General features: G+C 40.4%; 3 protein-coding genes and 1 long non-coding RNA gene across 9 annotated transcripts in view; 3 read left to right on the forward strand and 1 right to left on the reverse strand.

Moving 5' to 3' along the window:
* Window positions 1-2: 2 nt before the first annotated feature.
* Window positions 3-3,634, forward strand: g6pc1a.2 (glucose-6-phosphatase catalytic subunit 1a, tandem duplicate 2). Its single transcript, XM_079476940.1, has 6 exons — window positions 3-85; window positions 1,409-1,754; window positions 1,831-1,940; window positions 2,011-2,119; window positions 2,229-2,344; window positions 2,876-3,634. The coding sequence occupies exons 2-6, from the start codon at window positions 1,525-1,527 to the stop codon at window positions 3,376-3,378; spliced, it is 1,068 nt and encodes a 355-aa protein (XP_079333066.1). The 5' UTR covers window positions 3-85; window positions 1,409-1,524; the 3' UTR covers window positions 3,379-3,634.
* Window positions 3,635-3,679: 45 nt separating this feature from the next.
* On the reverse strand, window positions 3,680-9,662 carry aarsd1 (alanyl-tRNA synthetase domain containing 1). 6 transcript variants are annotated; one of them, XM_079476935.1, is made up of 12 exons: window positions 8,203-8,804; window positions 6,866-6,994; window positions 6,630-6,789; window positions 6,306-6,363; window positions 6,070-6,226; window positions 5,857-5,973; window positions 5,632-5,762; window positions 5,491-5,557; window positions 5,319-5,410; window positions 5,130-5,184; window positions 4,846-4,940; window positions 3,680-4,624 (listed from the first exon to the last, which is right to left on the reverse strand). In XM_079476935.1, the coding sequence occupies exons 1-12, from the start codon at window positions 8,239-8,241 to the stop codon at window positions 4,486-4,488; spliced, it is 1,239 nt and encodes a 412-aa protein (XP_079333061.1). In that variant the 5' UTR covers window positions 8,242-8,804; the 3' UTR covers window positions 3,680-4,485. The 6 variants fall into 6 exon arrangements, 5 of the variants coding, with proteins under 5 accessions (XP_079333061.1, XP_079333062.1, XP_079333064.1 ...); XM_079476936.1 differs by lacking the exon at window positions 8,203-8,804 and adding an exon at window positions 9,547-9,662 and having other exon boundaries at window positions 3,823-4,624; XM_079476938.1 differs by having other exon boundaries at window positions 3,829-4,624; window positions 6,940-6,994; window positions 8,203-8,312.
* LOC306905944 lies at window positions 9,045-11,904 on the forward strand. Its single transcript, XR_013787789.1, has 3 exons — window positions 9,045-9,474; window positions 10,680-10,776; window positions 10,924-11,904. It is a non-coding gene; the product is annotated as an uncharacterized lncRNA (long non-coding RNA).
* Window positions 11,905-14,142: 2,238 nt separating this feature from the next.
* The window catches only part of sgms1b (sphingomyelin synthase 1b), a gene marked incomplete at its 3' end in the record, with an annotated part of 9,120 nt that continues 3,980 nt past the window's right edge, over window positions 14,143-19,282 (forward strand). Inside the window, 5 exon segments of the mRNA XM_079477302.1 lie at window positions 14,143-14,187; window positions 17,401-18,125; window positions 18,227-18,234; window positions 18,237-18,314; window positions 18,317-18,342. Of these exon segments, the coding sequence (XP_079333428.1) occupies window positions 17,485-18,125; window positions 18,227-18,234; window positions 18,237-18,314; window positions 18,317-18,342 (753 nt within the window). The 5' untranslated portion in view covers window positions 14,143-14,187; window positions 17,401-17,484.

The following is a 19,282-nucleotide window of genomic DNA, read 5'->3' on the forward strand; positions in this document are numbered from 1 at the left end:
ACACGTTTAATGCAAACAACACAGTTTTAAAGGATCTGTACGGATTGTGGCTTTCTTTAATCAGTCTGTCAATAGGAAAAAGGAGGTTAGTACAACAAATCTCACTGAATCACAGATAATGTCTTTTTCTCTGATACGTGCCATTTGTTTTGCCGACAGTCTCGGCATTCAGAATCTCAGAGATGACAACTGTTTCAAACAGTCCTTGTGAAATATGGAGACATGAAGTGTGTTTTTTACTTTTATGGAAGCAAAAACAGTATGTTTTTTGAGTATTTACTGTCTGTCACGCATATGTAAACAATGCGGTTCAATAGAACGAGAGATTGCTTATGTAAGCAGTCAGAGGAATGCCTGTCTGACAGCGATATGATTCCAGTAGTTTGAACTGGACGACTATGAACTGTTTGCTTTAGTTCTGCAAAAGTAAAACATGACGTAGGCTGACAGATCAATCAGAGAAATGTTGTTTGTTTTGGATACCCTATTGATTTATTCAGAATGTTGTTTTTTGCCATTTTTATGCATTTTGAGAGACATTATTAATCTCATATACGGTATAAGGATGACTGAGAATAGGGAATAGGCCAGTCTTCACTCCCAACAATTTGCGTGAATGGAAAAACATCATATGTTACGATAGTAGGCCTATTGGTTGTGAAGCTTATCATTGTTCTACAGTAATTTACAGTAAATTCATGTAAAATCCCTACTGCTTATTGGTTAGCCATAAATAACCGTCACATATGCAGTGGAAACTGTAAAAAAGGCAAGTCATTACTGTAAAATCATTGTACTGTAAAATTATGATCATTTTTGGATATAAAAAAGGATATAGTATACTTTTACTGTGGACTTTGCATACCATGTGTCAACAAGATGCCACTTTTAAAATTTAAAAAACGTTAAAAATACTTTTTTACAGACATTTCTGGCAACCACGGCTGGCGGTTTATTTTTGGAAGGCAAATTATTTTTGCCTGAGTTCTCTTGTTTGATATTACAGTATAAATCAATTTTCTTTCAAATAATAACAATGTAAGGAGAAATAAAAAAAGTAAAATAAAAAAGAGAAACTCCACAGTAAAACCCAGACACAATATGAGAATGACAAACTATGAGAGGAAAATGTTCCTCGATTTTAAACGATTTGAAATCCAAGTTTATGCTAATTGCATAAAAATATAAAATGAATGAGATTCATCCATAACCATTCAAAAAGAAGTTTTCTCCGTGATAAAACACAATAGATATGCAGTAAGTCAGTAAACAGTGAAGTCACTGGAGTTCAGCGTTGTGTCCTCTCTCCCTCCTGAACTTGTTTGTGTGTTATCTGCTGGACAAACACTCTCTTAACTCTGACGGCTTTTTCTGTGTTCCTCTGTGTTTTATTACACATGTGCTCAAGGTTCAAAGATCGCTCTGTCCATGCGTTCTGGTGGTGGGTCAGCGGGTATAAAAGCAGAGGCGGCGTGTGCAGAGTCAATCATTCTTCAGAAAGCATTTGAATAAACCTTGAAAAATATGGACGGTGTGATGGACACGCTGCACGGGTTCGGGGTGAGCAGCACACATTACCTGCAAAACCATTACAAAGACGCCCAGGGATGGTTTCTCTTCGTCTCCTTCGCAGCGGATCTGAGGAACACCTTCTTCATCTTCTTTCCCATCTGGTTCCACCTGAAAGAATCCGTGGGCATCAAGCTCATCTGGGTGGCGGTTATTGGAGACTGGCTCAATCTGGTCTTCAAATGGTATAAGCGCAGTTGTCCCTAAAGTGCAGGATTCTGTTCCAATCTCATGACGTAATGATCACTTTTGTTTTTGTAGGATCTTGTTTGGAGAACGTCCATACTGGTGGGTCCATGAGGCTTCTTACTACACAAACAGCTCTGCACCTCACATTGAACAGTATGCCATGACCTGCGAGACCGGCCCAGGTGCGTAACACACTTGAAACAGTCCTCGGCCTGCATGAAAAGCACAGCTTTGATCGCTCTCTCGCTGCAGGTAGTCCATCCGGTCACGCTATGGGTGCTGCTGGTGTTTACTACACGCTGGTCACGTCCATCCTGACCATAATGCTGAGCAAACAGAAGAAATCCTCATCTAAGAGCCTGTAAGTCTTTTGAATGCAGTGAATGACATCAGGGTTGAATACTTTCAGCATTATATTTTCACGTAATGAAGCTTTATGATATTTACCACCTGTGTGTTTTTAACTTCAGGTACTTGCGTGCGTCGCTCTGGACGATGTTCTGGACGGTGCAAGTCTGTGTGTGTCTCTCACGAGTCTTCATCGCAGCTCATTTTCCACATCAGGTCATCGCCGGTGTCATTTCAGGTCAGTGAAATCCGCCCCAGAACCAAATGACAATCAAATGACCATCTCTAAACCGGTTCGGCTCTCTGTCTTCCCTGGAACACATAAGACTAAGTTGAAGCTTTTCTCTCTCATACACTTGTGAAAGTAAAAGATTTTCTTTGTCATTGTTGCACACATGGTAATGGACTCAAAAGGTTACAAATGAAAGGTTCGTCGAGGAACGAAAAATGTTTTTTGTACGCCATTGCTGAAAAAAACTTTAGCAACTTTTATTAAATGTACAAAAAGATGAATGAGTAGGCTACCTGAGAGGGTCAAGTGGCATAGATACCTCAAAAACACCAAAACTGAATTATAAAAGTTAAATTTAAGTTGTGTTTCATGCAGTGTGTGTGCCTTTAGAAATGGTTTGTTTTGACTTCTTATCATGTCACATCTGACTTTTCTCCAAAGCACCTTACAGGCATCATATTGTGTGGGATTCAAACCCACGCCAAACGTTTCAAGCAGAAAATACATTTAACATGATTTATAATTGTGTTTTTGCAGGCATGATCGTGGCGGAGGCCTTTAACAGACAGCAGTGGATCTACGGCGCCAGTCTGAAGAATTATTTCAACATGACTCTGTTCCTCGTCTCTTTCGCCGCGGGCTTCTACGTGCTGCTAAAGGTTCTGGGTGTGGATCTGCTCTGGACGCTGGAGAAAGCTCAAAAGTGGTGCGTCAATCCGGCCTGGGTCCACATGGACTCCACACCTTTCGCCAGCCTCCTGCGGAACATGGGCACGCTGTTCGGTCTGGGGCTCGGCCTTCACTCTCCGCTCTACACCGAGAGCAAGAAGAGCTCCAGCGCTGGCGTCAGGATGGCTTGTATCGCCGCCTCTCTGTTCCTGCTTCACCTGTTCGACTCCATCAAACCTCCCACACACACGGCCGCGCTCTACTACCTCCTGTCGTTCTGCAAAAGTGCAACCGTCCCTCTGGCCACCGTGAGCATCATCCCATACTGCGTGTCTGGAGCTCTTGCTTTACAGAGCAAAAAACACCTGTGAAAGACTGAAACACATACAGCAACATTGTGCATCTGTTGTTGTGTCAGACGATATTTGTCTTTTAAACGTTAGATCCTTTGGGTCTAAATGAGGTTTCGTATTCGACAAAACAAGTTCTATTTTGAGAACTGAGAGAATAGAAGTGCATCTTTTAGAGGACTCATTTTGTCGTTAACATGTGTATTTTTCTGAATGTTTAGAGTATTATTCTATATTTGGAATTTCTGTCATTTTTAATAAAATAAATCTCATCCAGTGTTGTTTTCTGTCGCACATTAAAAACACAATCCATGTCCTCTATAATCTATATGCATTAGAAGATTGTTTTAATAGCTTCAATTTATTCCATTTCACGATAAACTTTAAACAACCTGCTACGACTCTAGATTGGGTTTAAAACTCTATCCTGTGGAACAGTTCCTGTAACAAATCTTAACAATGTTTCAAACCCTGTATGACTTTTAATGCAAAATATGTTTCACAGATTTTTGCAAAGTTACATTTCGGCCTGTTCCACACACAAAGCTTTGACTTCAGCGGTCTTGCAATATGACACATTTACAATGTTTTTTGTCCTGTTTAGAGCTTGGCATTGTAGAAAACACTGTCCACTTTTATTCCCCAAAACGGCGGCTTGAAAATTCAGCAAAACTTTGATTATCAGGTTTTTTGAGAAACAAATGAGGGCAACTATTAATGAAAGTATTATCATATTTAGATAGAAAACTCTTCCTTTATCATTTTAACATAAAGTATCTGTATTCCTAAATCATTAGGAATCATTAACATAAAACTATAAATCTAAAAATAATAGCTAATTTAAAATATCAGAGCAAAAACACAAAACTTCATCATTAAGGGACCTGCCATTTATTTCACACCAAACTAAAATGATGTTTTATATACAATAGTACACACATTTTGAAAAAGAATCAGATTCTGTGATTACAGCAATCACTGTAGATGTCAGGAGTCAAATCACTTGATTCCCAAGTGAATCTGAATCATCTGTTGATCTGAAAGTGTCACTGTGTGCCAACGAAACTCCTCTACCACAGCGAGTATACCGCTGGTTTACACCTGTACCGCGGTGAGCTCAAGGCTGGTTCACACCTCTACCGTGGCGAGTTTGCAGCTGTGCTCCTGCAGTAAAGCTTCGGCTTCCGCTCTCTTCACCAGACTGTTGGATTTACCCTGGTAACGTCCTGCTTTTCCAGCACCTTTACCCTGCAGCAGCTCAGACACCCTGTACATCAAGTCAAGTCAAGCTTTATTTATATAGCGCTTTTTACAATTTTCATACATCAGCACACAAACATCTGTTTTAAAAGAGCCATACCCGCAAGAGCATTTACCAGGATATAGTATATGTAAAGTTTGGAGAATAAGTCCAGTTTGGAGAAGACTTTACCCAGGCGATCTCTACATGAGACTAAGGTTAGATCTATAAATCGACGTGTATCTTACTGAGGTCCCAGTTCAGCCACGATGTTCTCGGGCCCTGCGAGGAGGAACAGCCCTGCGCCCTTTTCCTCTCCTACGGTCAGAAAGATCACAGTGTCCTGCAAAATACAGCACAAAACATGCGACCATAAAGAGATGCACAGCATGCTTCTTGAGGAATCTAAGAAAACTGCACCAAGGAGCGGTTCAGAAATTGTCGTTTGTATGCATTCACAGGTCTAGCTCGAAGATCTGATGATGACGTCAGGATGTAAATTCTGCTCCACAAACATCCAAACGCAGTTTACCTGAAATCCGATTTCGTTTGCGATGATGTTCATGAACTCATTATCACCGTCTTTGCTGTAAAGATATTACAAAAGAGTCAATTGACAGACTTTTCTTGTTTAGGTCAAACCAAAACTATTTTAAGCTTATGTGGACTCTAGATAACATTTTGTTTATGAGACTGTCAATTGAAAGCTGTAGTGACACACTTGTGTAAGCTGAAGAAGTGTCCTCTGTCTGGTTTGTTATTGAAGTTCTGCGCTATCAGAACAGCCATTTCCCTCACGACTGTGAGATGACTCTGAAAGAGAAACACGTTGAAGGAAGCCTTTTATCCTCTGCCACTGAAGAGCCTCTCCACATTTCTCTCGCCAGTTTTACCTTCTGAAGACGCTTGACTGTCTTCTGTAGTTTGTCCACAGCGTCGACGTGTTCATCTGCCCCTGTTCTAACACACGACACGTTAACATTAGCGTATGCTGGAGGAGAGCCGGAGATGAGCAGATGAGGATGTGAACTCACTTGAGGAGGCCTGTCAGCGCCTTCTCAATGCTGTAACTCCTCTCCGCGTATTTCAACACACGGTTACCCACTATAAACATCAGGTTGGTTTTGTTTTTCTTGCCTTTCTCTGTCCCCAGAATCTTTATAACCTGTGGAGCACGTAAACACAGAGACACTGGTCTGAATGACACAGCGAGTTCACGTGACCCGGAAGTTGAACTGACCTTGAGGTGACCTGCTGACCTGTAGGTGACCGAGATTAGAAACGTGCGTCCCACAGCACATGTTGGCATCTACACCCTCAACGTCAATGACTCGGATGGGTCCGGCGTGATCTTCAGGAAGTCCACGACTTCTCACCTGTGCCAACAACATTGTTGTTTAAAACCAGCCACATGAGCATTGCGACTTCTAATCTAACTGATCCGAAATGACTGCTGTTTGGTGCGCGCTTGCCTTCTCCACAGCAGGGTCATCGGTGGACAGGAGATGGACCACGACAGGAACGTGAGCTCGGATCTTCTCATTTACAGCGGCCTCCAGAGCCTCCATCTCTGCGGGCTTCACCGCTGCCGTGTCCAGCTCGATAGAGCTCCGCTGCCGACCCAGCTCCCTGCATCAATTCACAACCAGCAGGACTGATTCACATCTCAACGTCTCGGTCTAAATCTGAAAAGTTCTGACGCTCTTACCAAGAGGTGGTTTTGTATCCGAACATTTTGTCTGCTAATGCCGTGATCAAGTGTTGTCCTTTGAAACACAATAATGCACAAAGAAATCAGTTGTGATGTACTTTCAACAAATGGTTCTATCATCATTTTCTCAACAGTAATAATATTTTCGAGTTCTCACACAAAGCTCTCTCAAATGACAAGTAGCATATTGAGATATTAGATCACCACCTGATTCAAAAACTAAAATAACACAGGTTTGGTGATGATGAGTAAATCATCAAAGGACAGAGGAACCTTTTCCTATAAGAAACTGACAACATAATCTGTCCGTTCCTCGCTCACCGGTATGCTGCTGCATGTGGTCGAAGCGTCTCTCCCAGTCGAGCTTGATGTGGACCTCTTGACCCTCCTCCAGAGCCAATGTGATGAAATGCACAGCTTCAGGACCTTGCCTCATCACACGTAGGACAGGGACGCCCGCGATCGTCCCGAGGTCATCAGGCTGGCCGTGAAAGAGAATACAACACGAATAAATATGTGCATGATCTGTCGAAAGGTTGTTGTTGCATGATACTCACCTGCCCTCCGCCCTCTGGAAACAGAATAGTGTCCTTCAGCTTCACATTAAACCCCTTCACTTTCTCTTTCTTACCGTTGTTTTCAAGCTTTATCTCCACGGGCTCACATGACTCAACAGACGTGTCAAACTGTAAGAGGGTAGATAATAACAAAATGAACAATATTCTAACATGAAAACCAACATTTCAAACAAGATCATTTTAGGATTAAGACTTTTCAGTGCTAAAACTACAAAAATTTTCACGTCCATTTTTTGTGAAGCAGATATTTAAATGAATTGTTTTATTTTACGTTAACTACTGATATTTATTTGACTTCTTTTTAAAGTCAAATACATACATGACCGCACAGTCAGAATTAATCAGGGAAATAAAAATAGCAATATCACACAGCTGAATCGTCCCTTGAAACAAATATTATATACGGGTCAAAGACCAAAAAAGTTTTAAGCATAAAAAACAATAAGTGTAATACTGCTTTCAATTGTTGTTCAAAAAAAGTTCAATTTAATTGCATTTTTGTTTTTCTGAGCAAAAAATAAAATCGTAAATTTTTCCCTGATTTGTCAGGCATATTTACAACAAAAATCTATTTATTACATATTAAAATATTTTTGTCTTTCACACCAAAATCTAATTAGTTGTCATTTTTCGAAATTTGCAGAATTTTGTCAATAAGACATTTTTACTCACATAAAGCACAATAAAACGTTATATAATTATTTTATATATTTTCATTTGTACAGGTCAAAATTTGCATCTTGTTAGACTTTGTACAAATTAGTGTTGCACTGAATGACAATGTATTAGACATTATTTCAACCAAATTGTGACGTTTTATTCTCCCAAAACGTCGTTGAAACCATACAACGGACATTTACTTACATTTAACGTGCTTTCTATGGACTTAAAATCACTTTTGTAAATGTCTTTTGATGGGGACATCTTATAACGTCTTTAACCCATTCATAACATTTATAATGTAGCGTTGATGCAAGAAGTAGCTCGAAATGCTAAATGTATAAGAAATAACTAACACTACTGTGTAATGAAAACAAAGCGAAAATAATCATTCAATAAATAAAATGATTTCAGAATAAACACAAAACACTTGTCATACACTGAAATGATATATAACAAATATATCTTTATAAATATAAACCAACGAACTAATATGAATATATGAATACTATAACTGTAATTGCCGTCTATGGAGACTTCCTTGAGTCAACTGTGCGTGCGTGCGTGCGTGCGTTTATTCATTCAAATAAAACCCATAAAGCATTGCGCTGGTATAAAACAAACACTGAAATATAAACTAGGACATGTATACAAACCTCCTGCATATAACTGTCCCTTTGACACTGAAAAGCCATGTTTCTTCCTTCAATACATGTGACATGAAAACAAGTCTATCTAACTACAGTAACGCGAACACCGTGATTTCAAAATAAAAGTCTCTGGTCGGCAAAATACAAGCTCACACTGTATTTTAGCGGATTTATATGTGTTAATGTTTAGGCGTGCATGTATATGCTTATATGTGTGCTTATGGTTAGGCATGAATATAGATGCTTATAGTAATATCATGATACGCTTGCAGTGTTAAACTCTCAAACCTCAGAACTAAACTAAATCAAAACTAAATTCGAACCTATATATGCGCCACTTATTTAAAGATAAAAAATATACGATAACGGTAATGTATTTGGTTCAAATGATCTTAGCAGCTCATGATAATCGTAGTATCAAATGCACTTTTGTACAATTTAATCTTTGTCAGTGGAGCTTCTACTTTTTTACCTGTGGGCGGCGCAAATGACCACAAACGAGTCTGTACTTGATTTGTTTGTGAAATGTCTGAAATGCCACATACAAGCATAACGTTGAGCAAAACGTATATAGTATGTCAACCAATGTTTCATATGTTTTGAAATATGTATTTATTTAATAATTTTGTTTTGCAAAGCGACTTCATTGATGATCAAGAGAATGATCACGGCTTAGTGCTCCACCGAGACCGTCGCGATCCTTGTTTTGTACCATATACACTAAAAGAAAAAATGAACGACACGTTATTATAGTTTTTTACAATGATTATTTCATAAGAACGAGTCAAATATATCCTAAAATCAGCGCGCGTGGAAAGTACAGTGAATACGGCGCCAGAAGACAAACCGCGGTGTGTTTTTATAACGAAATTAAGTCGACATATTAGTGCTGAACCGTATGGCAGCCTCGCCGCCATATCGGAAAGGGCAGGCTGTCATATAAACACACACAAGTGAACGGTAGGGCTTTGTGAAAAGCAAAATAGCGTTTACATTTCTTAACCAGTTTACTTATGGTCTACGTGGAGAACAAAAACGTGCTGTACCCAGTTTCCTATTTATCCTATGGTGGAAGCTTTTCTAGTCACAAGAAATTGCACAGACATGTATTAATGGGCTGGTTTAGCCCTGTCCAACATGGCGGCGCCGTTCACACAGCAGAGCAGCGAGCCAAAGCGCTCCACGCGGCTTCAATGGATGTCCACGGAAACGACCGTAACTGCTTCAGTAAACGCGCATCCGACGTGAACCGCGGCGGGTTTGATCTCGGTCGATCAGGTAGGTTTTTACGCACAACAAGGAACTTTATCGACACCGTATTCGTCGCGCACGCGAGAATGTAACAATCACCTGTTTTTCCGGCGGATGTGACATTTCGACTCTCGATCTAAATGTTTACAGTCATTCATGCTGTAGGTGATGCTGCAGTATAATGTGCTGCTGCGGTTTTCAGGACTGTGATGCTCGTGCATGCATCAGGTGGAAATGTTTATCTCGTGCGGTCTGTGGTCGGACCAAACCGTGATTGCGAAACTGTGTATTGCGATTGCTCGTCGCGTGTTGCCTCTAGCACCGATGCTCAAAATGGTCCTTTGATGCTCTCAGAGATACAGGGAGGACCATTAAGATGAGCCGAGACCACAGGCCTCGTCTAACTGCACATGTGGCGGTTGACGTGTGATCAGCAAAGCCGGTTGGTTAAATATTTGCAATGAATGAATGATTTGGCTGGTTGTCACATTGTTGTACGAGTTAATATTTCTTTAGGCCGGTTTATCTTTAAAGGTACATTTTTAATAGATATCACGAAGTCTTGGTAAGAGTAAACACGGTTGAACTTGTGTTGCCCTGTAAAATGTTCATTTAACCACTTGTATTTATACTGGGGCAAGTTGTCACAACAAAAACCTGCTACTAAAGAGCATATGATTGATTCAGCGTTACAGTAACACGACTTAAATCTTGTATGCTTCCAGAAATGGGATGTATGAGAAACGTTATTCTTAGTCCAGGGAGGGAAAAGACACAATGGAGCGTTTGTCTGCATGTTTGGATGCTGGCGCGTCTCTAATGACTAATGTAATTGGGATTATGCCGGAGACATTTATTAGATCTCTGGGTTTTGCATGTGTCCAAACGTTTCTGCGGCAGGGCTTCGGCTTTCCCATCACAGATCTTCATTTAACATGACATGTTGAAGCTTTCTCAATGACCCGCGAACAGGCATACGTGCCAGATTTATTTGGGCAAATAAACATTCTACATTTATAAGGCCGACAGGAGATGTGTCTCTTCACACTGTGCGTGCTGCTGTGGTTATTGACACTTGTATATCCAAGAGCTTCTGGTTGTTTATGGAAAATATGAGACGTGTATTATGTGTAGACACACATGCTCCCGATATAGTGTTTTCCTGTGGAAAGTAATACACGGGCGTGTCTCTTGACAGTTCCAGACAAATAATACGATGTTTTGTGTTGCAGGCTCCCGCTTGCTGTGTGCTGACTCACTTTCGTGCATTGAACTTGGGTACAGATTTACAATTTGCACATGAAGCCATATTTAGATCCTGATGTGTCTGTGAGTAAACAGAGATTTGTTTAGTCACTGACGTTCTTCCAAATATCTTCCTTTGCGTTGAGCAGAACGAAGACATTTACGTTTTTTTGACGAACTATCCCATTAAAAATTTGGCTTTCACTACTAATCATGTCTGTCTTTCTTCAGGAGAAATATTTGAAGCTGGAATCTTAAGCCCAGCGTATCAACATTGGGGCAGTTTGTCTCTGCCTTTCCCAGCAGATGGGTGGAGCATTTATAAGACTGGTCTGGAAATGCTCTTTTATTTTCTTGAGTTACACTACATGTTCGCAGGAAACGCTCCAGACATAAAATCCCTTGCGCTTATTTCTATGCAGTAAAAATAAAGTCATAAAAGTTTCTTTTGTTTCACTGTAGCTTTGGTAACTTCTGGGATTGATCTTTCTCTTTCTTCATAGTTTCTCTAAATTATGAGAGGCCGTTTACAAAAACCCCTTGATGCATTTTGGCTGTTCATTTACACGACAGCAGCGTTTTGGGGGACTGAAAACCAACATGTCTGTTTTGTATCGTGTAAAAGTATTCTTCTGTGTCCGATCAGTACTGTTTGACCTTGTTTATGTAAACAAATGTAAATGTTTTTTTGTTCATTCCTCGTTTTCAGTGCTTGCCCTTCAAAAAAAAGTTAAACATGTCAAAGTGTTGGAGACAAAAACCAGGCATCCTCCTGAATTTAATGGTGCTTGTTCCAAGTTGCACGTAAATAAAGAAAGACTAAGTCAAGATGCTGCTCTCAATCTGAATGATGCAGACCAATATTTCAATTTAGAGATGATGACCAGTTCATTCAAGTCACGAGTTTAAGACTTTATCTGTTCACGACTACTGTTGTGTGTAACCAGCGAGGACATCAAGAATAGTGTAAAAACCATTGGTATACTTCAAGTAGATTTTCAAATGTTGAAAAGATGTGACATTTATGGGTCTGAATAGAATTGAAAGGTGAAATCACGTTGGCATGTCAGGCTTGGCGAGGATGCCGAAATAGACAGATCAACATGTGAATGTTGACACTTTTCAAGGGAAGTAACCTTTGAATGGAGCACTTGTTCTTGTATCCCAGCCAAATGTGCAGCGATATTTTAACACAGGACAAAAGATCACCTGAAGTAATGTATGCCATTGAACTATATGTCCTTACTGTGATTAAGTCATAGTTCTGGAAGCAGACAGCGTTTGGACAGGATAGACCCTGGGTCTCCCTGAAGAGCACTATCGAGTGAATGAGATCTAGTGTTGAAACCGCACACCAGCAGCACTGTGAAGGCAGGACAGTGGAAAATCTCTCTGGAGCTCTATAAGATTAGACTTAAGAGGCATGTAACCTGATAAACGCTGTCGTTACCCCCGTAAATCGTTTTATTTGATAGAAGCCGAGGCACCAACGGCAAACAGAAACACAGACGCATCGTGCTTTATAGAACGCATGGACGTGATGCACGTCTGACACATCTGCTGCTCTGTTTCATGTTCCTTTAAAGCATTTTGCGTATGCGAAGGTGGTTTGTTGAAACGATCGGGGTGCGTTTTCAGGCCGTGGTGTTCTCCGGCTGGAACTCGTGTCGTGCGTGTTATGTTAATGAAGTTTGGGCTTATGGAATGTGTGTGTTGAGGAGGTTTGTGGAGGACAGAAGCTGATTCACAGTATCAATGGATCTATTGTGGCATGTGATTTCTCGTCTTCGACATTACTGCCCGTCTTATTCTGACCCCGAGTTTCTTAGGTGACATTTCACATCCCCTTTTTTGTGCGTTTTAAAATCGCAGAGTTGTGTAATATGACTTAAAAAGATAATATTTTGATATTTCTTCAAATATTTCTGTGATTCTCAGCTCTGCTTTTTAATAATAGAGTTTGTTGTTGACAAATGTTCATGTTTATAGACGCTAGGGAGATGGGGGGGTCATCAATAACTCGTATAAGTGGTTTATAATGGAAACACGTTTAGTTTCCGCTTCACCACAGGCCACTCTGATTTTATGGAGATGTCAGGAAAGTCCATCTCTGAGCTCATGAATAATAATAATATTCCAGCATTTTATTTGAAATGTGAAGCTCATTGATTACATTTATTCATTTGGCAGACGCTTTTATCCAAAGCGACTTACAAGTAGTGTTTTACAGTGGCACATTACTGCAGAGCAATCAGGGGTAAGGTGTCTTGCTCAAGGGCACTTCAGTCATGACCTGCTGACACTGAGATTAGAACCGGCAACCTTCTGATCACAAGCCCAACGCTCTGACCACCAGTTTTGACTGCTGTGTGTTTGAAGTAAAAGCTCCATCGGGACTCCAGTGGTTTGTCCTTTTGCACTTTCTAAGAATCAATTTAGGCTCGAACAATCAAAGGTGTCCTGAGAGAGTAAATGCTCAGTTTCATTGTAAAACCCATCCGAGCGCTTTTAAAAGCCTTGAACTCATTATTCACGTCCTTTTATTTTCATGGCATGGGCTGTTAAGACTGGATTGAAGCACTAAAACCTGGTTAGCTATTTTAAGCTGAAATGTGATCTTGACTTTTATTTCATTTTCTTCCTTTCTTGTCGTCGCCGCTGCGGTTATCACCACAAAAATATTTTCGTCCTTTAGCATCGTGTTCCAATCAGTAGCCCATTCAAAAGGTTTCTGATGCAATGTTTCTTGTGTAAATCTAGACGAAACTACTGAAAGTAAGTGACATGTGATCTGGGTGAGAGTTTGGGAGGTGACTTGAGTTGAGTGTCAAACCTTCTGTTTGTTAATACCCCATTTGTTTCAAAATCATGTCAAATACACTTTATACACAAAACAAGTTTCCTTTTTAATGTCATCTTATGAGAGTGAAATGTATTTAAAGTTCTTCAGCCGTCGATAAAGTTACAAGTAAGACCAGAAGTCTAGATTTTATTTATTGCTCATCCTGTATTTTTTATTTTGTAACCGAGCAACAAGATAACCGAGTCGAACAACTTCCTTCCTTACCCAAGGTGACACAAGACATGGTCTCATAAGTGTTAGAACGGTTACATAATAAGTTTCAGTTACAAATATAAATTGTGCGTCTTGTGAATTTCTTCATATTTGGTTGAATTGTCCCGTGATGTGCGAAGCAACAGCCGATAAGTGTGCAGAAGAGAATTTCTACACTTTCTTCATTTCCTTCAGGGTTCTGATAACTTAACTGTTATTCTTACGAGTCTGCAATTTCTGCCACTTCGGAACGACACGAGAGGAAGCCAGGGGTGGGGTGGGTTGTGTTACAGAAGGTCTCTTCTGTGTCCGCTGCGTGTGAGCGAGGAGATGGGAGGGGCCGAATACTGAAAAAGTTTCGATGCTAGAAGGGGAATCAGCATTTTATGTTTGGAGTTGCAATGAGAGCACGTCGCTGGTGGTTTTTGAATGGGAAAGAGGTAAGTGTGAATATAAATAGGACGTTTGGATGTGTAGCTCGTTCATGTTGGGAATATTTAAAAGGAATATCTGTCATTTGTACTAGAAGTCACAAATTGTCATGAACGCACGTTAATGCGTGTTGTTTTATAGATTATCAATGACAAACCCGGCAGTTATTCTCTGAATTAAAATTTTGTTAATGTATAGCTTTACTTCTGTTTCAGTTAATGTTGTTAAGAAGCACATGACACATTACGACTTTGAGCAGGTGACACGCTGGACCCATCAACGCAATTCATGTCATCAGATTTTCCATTTCTCTCACTGAGAAATAAACACACCATTGACATTTGTTATGTATGTGTGTCCACTTAAAGTCTATAACTGATATATTTGTTGCTAACTTCTTAAAATGACATGATGGGAGATGTATTTCCATGTTGCTTGTTTGCAGTCCTTGCTAGTACTCTGTGTGGCATCTACATGTACATCATTTATCGTGGCTTTAAGCAGGTGGGCTTGAGTTCTTCTTAATCCATTAGTCGTCGGTTACCCCTGGTGTTTGACATTAACTGTCATTCTCGGTCTGGTTATCTTCACAGTTTCACATCTCTGAGACTGTACACGTGCCATTCGCAACGGCCTGAAACCACCCGGAATCAAGAGCTTCGGGTTTTTACCTCTGCATGTAAATATGCTTTGAGTTTGTCATTGTCTACATCTCAAAACCTATAGATTAAAGAGTTTAATGACTAGTGTTAGAGTTTGTGTTTGCTGATATTGGGGAAAAAAATCGACGTCATCTCACAATCACCTGCGTGGTCCAATTTTCAGCATCAAAAGCTATAGAAATTGTAATGGTTTCAGTTACATCTTCCATTATAAAGCATCAGGCATTTACCATTAAAACCCGTAGGAAATGGTCTTTACAGTAAATGTCCTGATGTGTGATGTTCAGAGATGTCATCTCACTGTAGCTCTTGAAGGTAGATCCACTATTTGATTACTTTCAGAAGTTTTTAACCGTCTGCTAATTTTACAGAAATGTTTTATAATCCCTGACTGCCTGGTATTTACACTGTTAATTTACACTGTACACTGAAGGAAAAGTTCACCCAACAATAACAATTTGGTCATCATTTACTCACCTCCTAGTTGTTCCAAATCCGTATAAATGTCTTTGTTGTGATGAACACAGAGGAAGATATTTGGAAGAATGCTTATAACCAGACAGATTGACTCGCGTAGTAGGAGAAATGACTTTATCATTTGTTTTGTTCTGTTGAACACAAAATAAAATATTTTGAATAATGTAGGACAGCAAACAGTTCTGGGAAACTTTTGACTACCATTGTCATGTTCCTACTAAGCGAGTCAATAGGGTCGAAGAACTGTTTGGTTTTAAGCATTCTTCCAAATATCTTTCTCTGTGTTAAAGTTTGGAACAACTAGAAAGCGAGTAGTTGATGACAGAATGTTTCATTTTTGGGAGCAGTAGCCCTATTATGACACCAGACGAGAGCTTTATGAGCGCAAATGGACTCTTGTGAAGAGTTTGTTTGCAGTCGATGACAGGAAGGAAAATCCTTGCCATTGTAGTCGATGAAACACAGACCTTCCCACAACTGCCTGTGCACATTTCTGCATCCTTGACCGCACTCCTGGAAACACATTCTATGAATTCTTCAAAGAAGGTTAATGCATGTGAGCGGTGTTAAATGTTACATCTGGTGATCGGGGTTTATTACAATGTTGACTTGTTTGTTGGACATTTATCTTTTTTTTTCTGATATTAGCCTACTCGTATTTTATGCTAGAAACACTGATATAGTTAAGAATATTAGTATTCAACAGACTTACCCATTTGGATAATCAAACTGTGGTTGATTTCTTTCCGTGCCAGTCAGGCGCTGTGGGCGGGTGGATTAGACTTCATGTCAGATCCTGAGCTCTACATGCATGTCCAGCTAATGCAGTCCTGTCGTTATCATAGTCATTATATCATTTATAATTAAAAGTTATGACTCAGGCAAGCGTCGCTTTTCTACTGACTCGATAAAGAGGACAGAACTGTGTGGGAGCCCAACCAAAAGATGTCTTCATTTGTCACGTGGAGAGCAAATGGAAACTTTGAGTTAAGTCTCATCTGTGTCATCCTTATGATATGTGTCCAGAGAAAAAAAGAGTCAGAAATATCACAAACGTCAGAGTTCCAGAGGAGATCTCAATATGAACGAATCCAGATTATTTGACCTCTACAATCTATAGTCATTTACACCTGGTGCTGAAAAGGTTCGTTTTTTCAGTCGGTCAAATGTTCTTTAAAGAACCATCACTTTCCTACCTTTTTCATAATATGAAGAACCTTTTTTTGCCAAAGAACCTTTTCAGATGTTCAGATGTTAACCTTTTTTTTAGAGTGCACTTGTAAAAATGTGTTTAACATTTACAGTCCCTTTTGTTTTACGGAAAACACATTTGAGATTAAGTTGATATTTCAACGAAACACAACTGAAAACTATCCAATCTCCTGAGACATAAAGGTGCATAAACTTTTCCTCTCAGGGTGGGTGGGCTCTTCTTCTGACCTGCTGAACAGTCAAGCATGTTCATCCGCATAAACCTCTCATTTGTGATATTTAAATACAATGTAATTGAACACAGTTTGTTCAACTAAATCGTCCTTGATATTGTTTTGGAACAAGTTCTGATGAAGAAAGATTTCTTCGTGGAGTCAGAAACTGGCCTGGATCCTCACTAACACAAGCCAGATGTTGTATGTGAAGGATGGATTCCCTTCCCCCTGCTGTAGTAATGCAAACAGTTCAGCCACACCCTCAGAAACACACAGAGAGCTCCTGGAATTCCTGCGTTCGGCTGATGTGTTTGCTCCTCAACTCAGTGTCTGTCCGTCAGAGAATACCGCAGGAGTAAAGGTGGCGCTCCTGCGGTGAATGTAAATCCTGCTCTGGAGGAAAATGAAGGTTGTAAGTACAGTTACATGCTCTTTCGAACTCTGTGCTGAACAGCTCGCGGGATGCTCGTTTCTGAGAGAATGTCTCTCACTTGTGTTTCAATTCAACCTAAAATCGTTTAAGAAGAAAAGTATGAAGGCGAGAAACCGAAGACTACAACGATGATTTACTTCACGCAACAAGCTTTGACTCGTTTCGTATGTCCTGTGATGCCTGAACAGCCCAGAATTGAGTTTCTCTGTTTCTTCTTTACAGAACAGATGCGCGTGAGGCGTTTGTAAGGCAGCTACCGTCCGCACGTCTCATGATGATGAGTGCAGGAGAAAGCGTCCGTATCTGATGTTCCACTTCTCTTCTGCGAGCTCCAGGGCTGGTATGAATAAAGTTGTGCTGTGGTCGGAGGAGACGGTCTCCGTCTGGCTGACGGATCAGGGCTTGCAGGAATACGCGGAACCTTTGAGGAACTGTGACGGAGCGGCTTTGTTAAATCTCACCGCGGATGATTTCCAGAGACTCCCGCTTTCCAGGGTCACGTCGGACGGCGGCAGGCACCTCCTGGAAAAGATGGAGACGCTCAAGATGGAACATCACATCGGCGCGCACAAGAACGGACACGCCAACGGGCACGTGGTCTTTAGTCACGACGGGAACACCGGCAAGGTTCTGAGGAACGGTGCGGTGAACGGCCTCCATAAAGAGCTGGTGAAGATCACCATACCTGAAGCCACTTCTCCTCTGTTCCCCGCCGAGTGGGGGAAGACGGCGGTGGCCCTCGTGTACGCTTTATTCTGCTTCGCAATGACCACCGTCGTCATTTCGGTGGTCCATGAGCGCGTGCCTCCTAAGGAGGAAACTCCGCCGCTCCCTGATAAGTTCTTTGACATTTTTGAGCGAGTGGAGTGGGCGTTCACTGTTTGTGAGATCAACGGAATGATCCTGATGATCCTGTGGATTATACAGTGGAGTCTCCTGAAACACAAGTGAGTTGACACACGTCTCGTACCGTGATGTGTAGATGTTGATGTTTGTAGTTGTGAGATTATTTTCAGACGTATTCAACCGGAAAACAATCCTTCCACAGGTCAATCGTGGTCGGCGTTTTTGCTTCATCGTGGGGACGCTGTACCTGTACAGATGCATCACCATGTACGTCACAACTCTTCCCGTGCCGGCCTGCACTTCAAATGCTCTCCTAAGGTGAAAAGCTCAACACATGTGTTGATATTGATCAGCGAAATTTCATTTATCGGCTTTTGGGTGCATATCAGCTTCTGACAGCTTCCGTTTTACCCCGAAATCAAAGGATACTTTACATAAACAAATCCGTAAATGCTGATAATACTGAATCCATTTTAAAACATTTTCAATAATCATGTTTCTTTTATTGTGCATTCCACGTAAACTGCATTTGTGTTTTGATTAAGTAATAATAGCTCAAAAATACATCTAACTAACACAATAAAACAAGATAACAAAAGAAATAATTTTTTAAATGTTTAAAATTATATAATCTTCTATTATTTAAATACAGCTAAATAATCTGGTTCTATGAAATTTCTTCTATTACTTAAATACAGCTAAATAATCTGGTTCTATGAAATTAGGGATTTACAAAATAAATATAATATATTGATAAATAAGTCTTAATCTTGCTATATAGAATAGCTGGATGTTATTTTGTCTGCGTGATTTGTATTAAGATCCAACCGATTTGACCTTGAACTTTACTGTGGGAAAACTTCACAATATTATTTGTTTATGTGTGATGGATTAGGTGGATTTGCATTTTTAGTTCTTTGAACTTTCCTCCCAAACCATAGCAGTGTAGCGACTGTAACAGGAGAGGAAGGAGGGTCGCCCGTCCGTATTTCCGACCGTTGATGTGAAGTATTTGTGACCGTTCTATAAATGTCCTGACAGCGGAGGTCACAAAGGGACATATTTCACCCCGCCTGAAAAGATGTTGCTGGGAAAATGTGAAGCGTGTCCCTTCGTTTACTGTGTTGAGGAACGTGAGGATGGATTTAGCGTAATTTAAGCATTTTGTCATGGACACGGCCGGTCATGTGTGTGGGGCGGTCATGTGTTCATCATTTAAATATGTTGTTAACTGAATGTCAGAAATGACCAGCATGTG

The sequence above is a fragment of the Barbatula barbatula genome, assembly GCF_947034865.1.
Source record: "Barbatula barbatula genome assembly, chromosome: 16".
NCBI classification, from domain to species: Eukaryota; Metazoa; Chordata; class Actinopteri; order Cypriniformes; family Nemacheilidae; genus Barbatula; species Barbatula barbatula.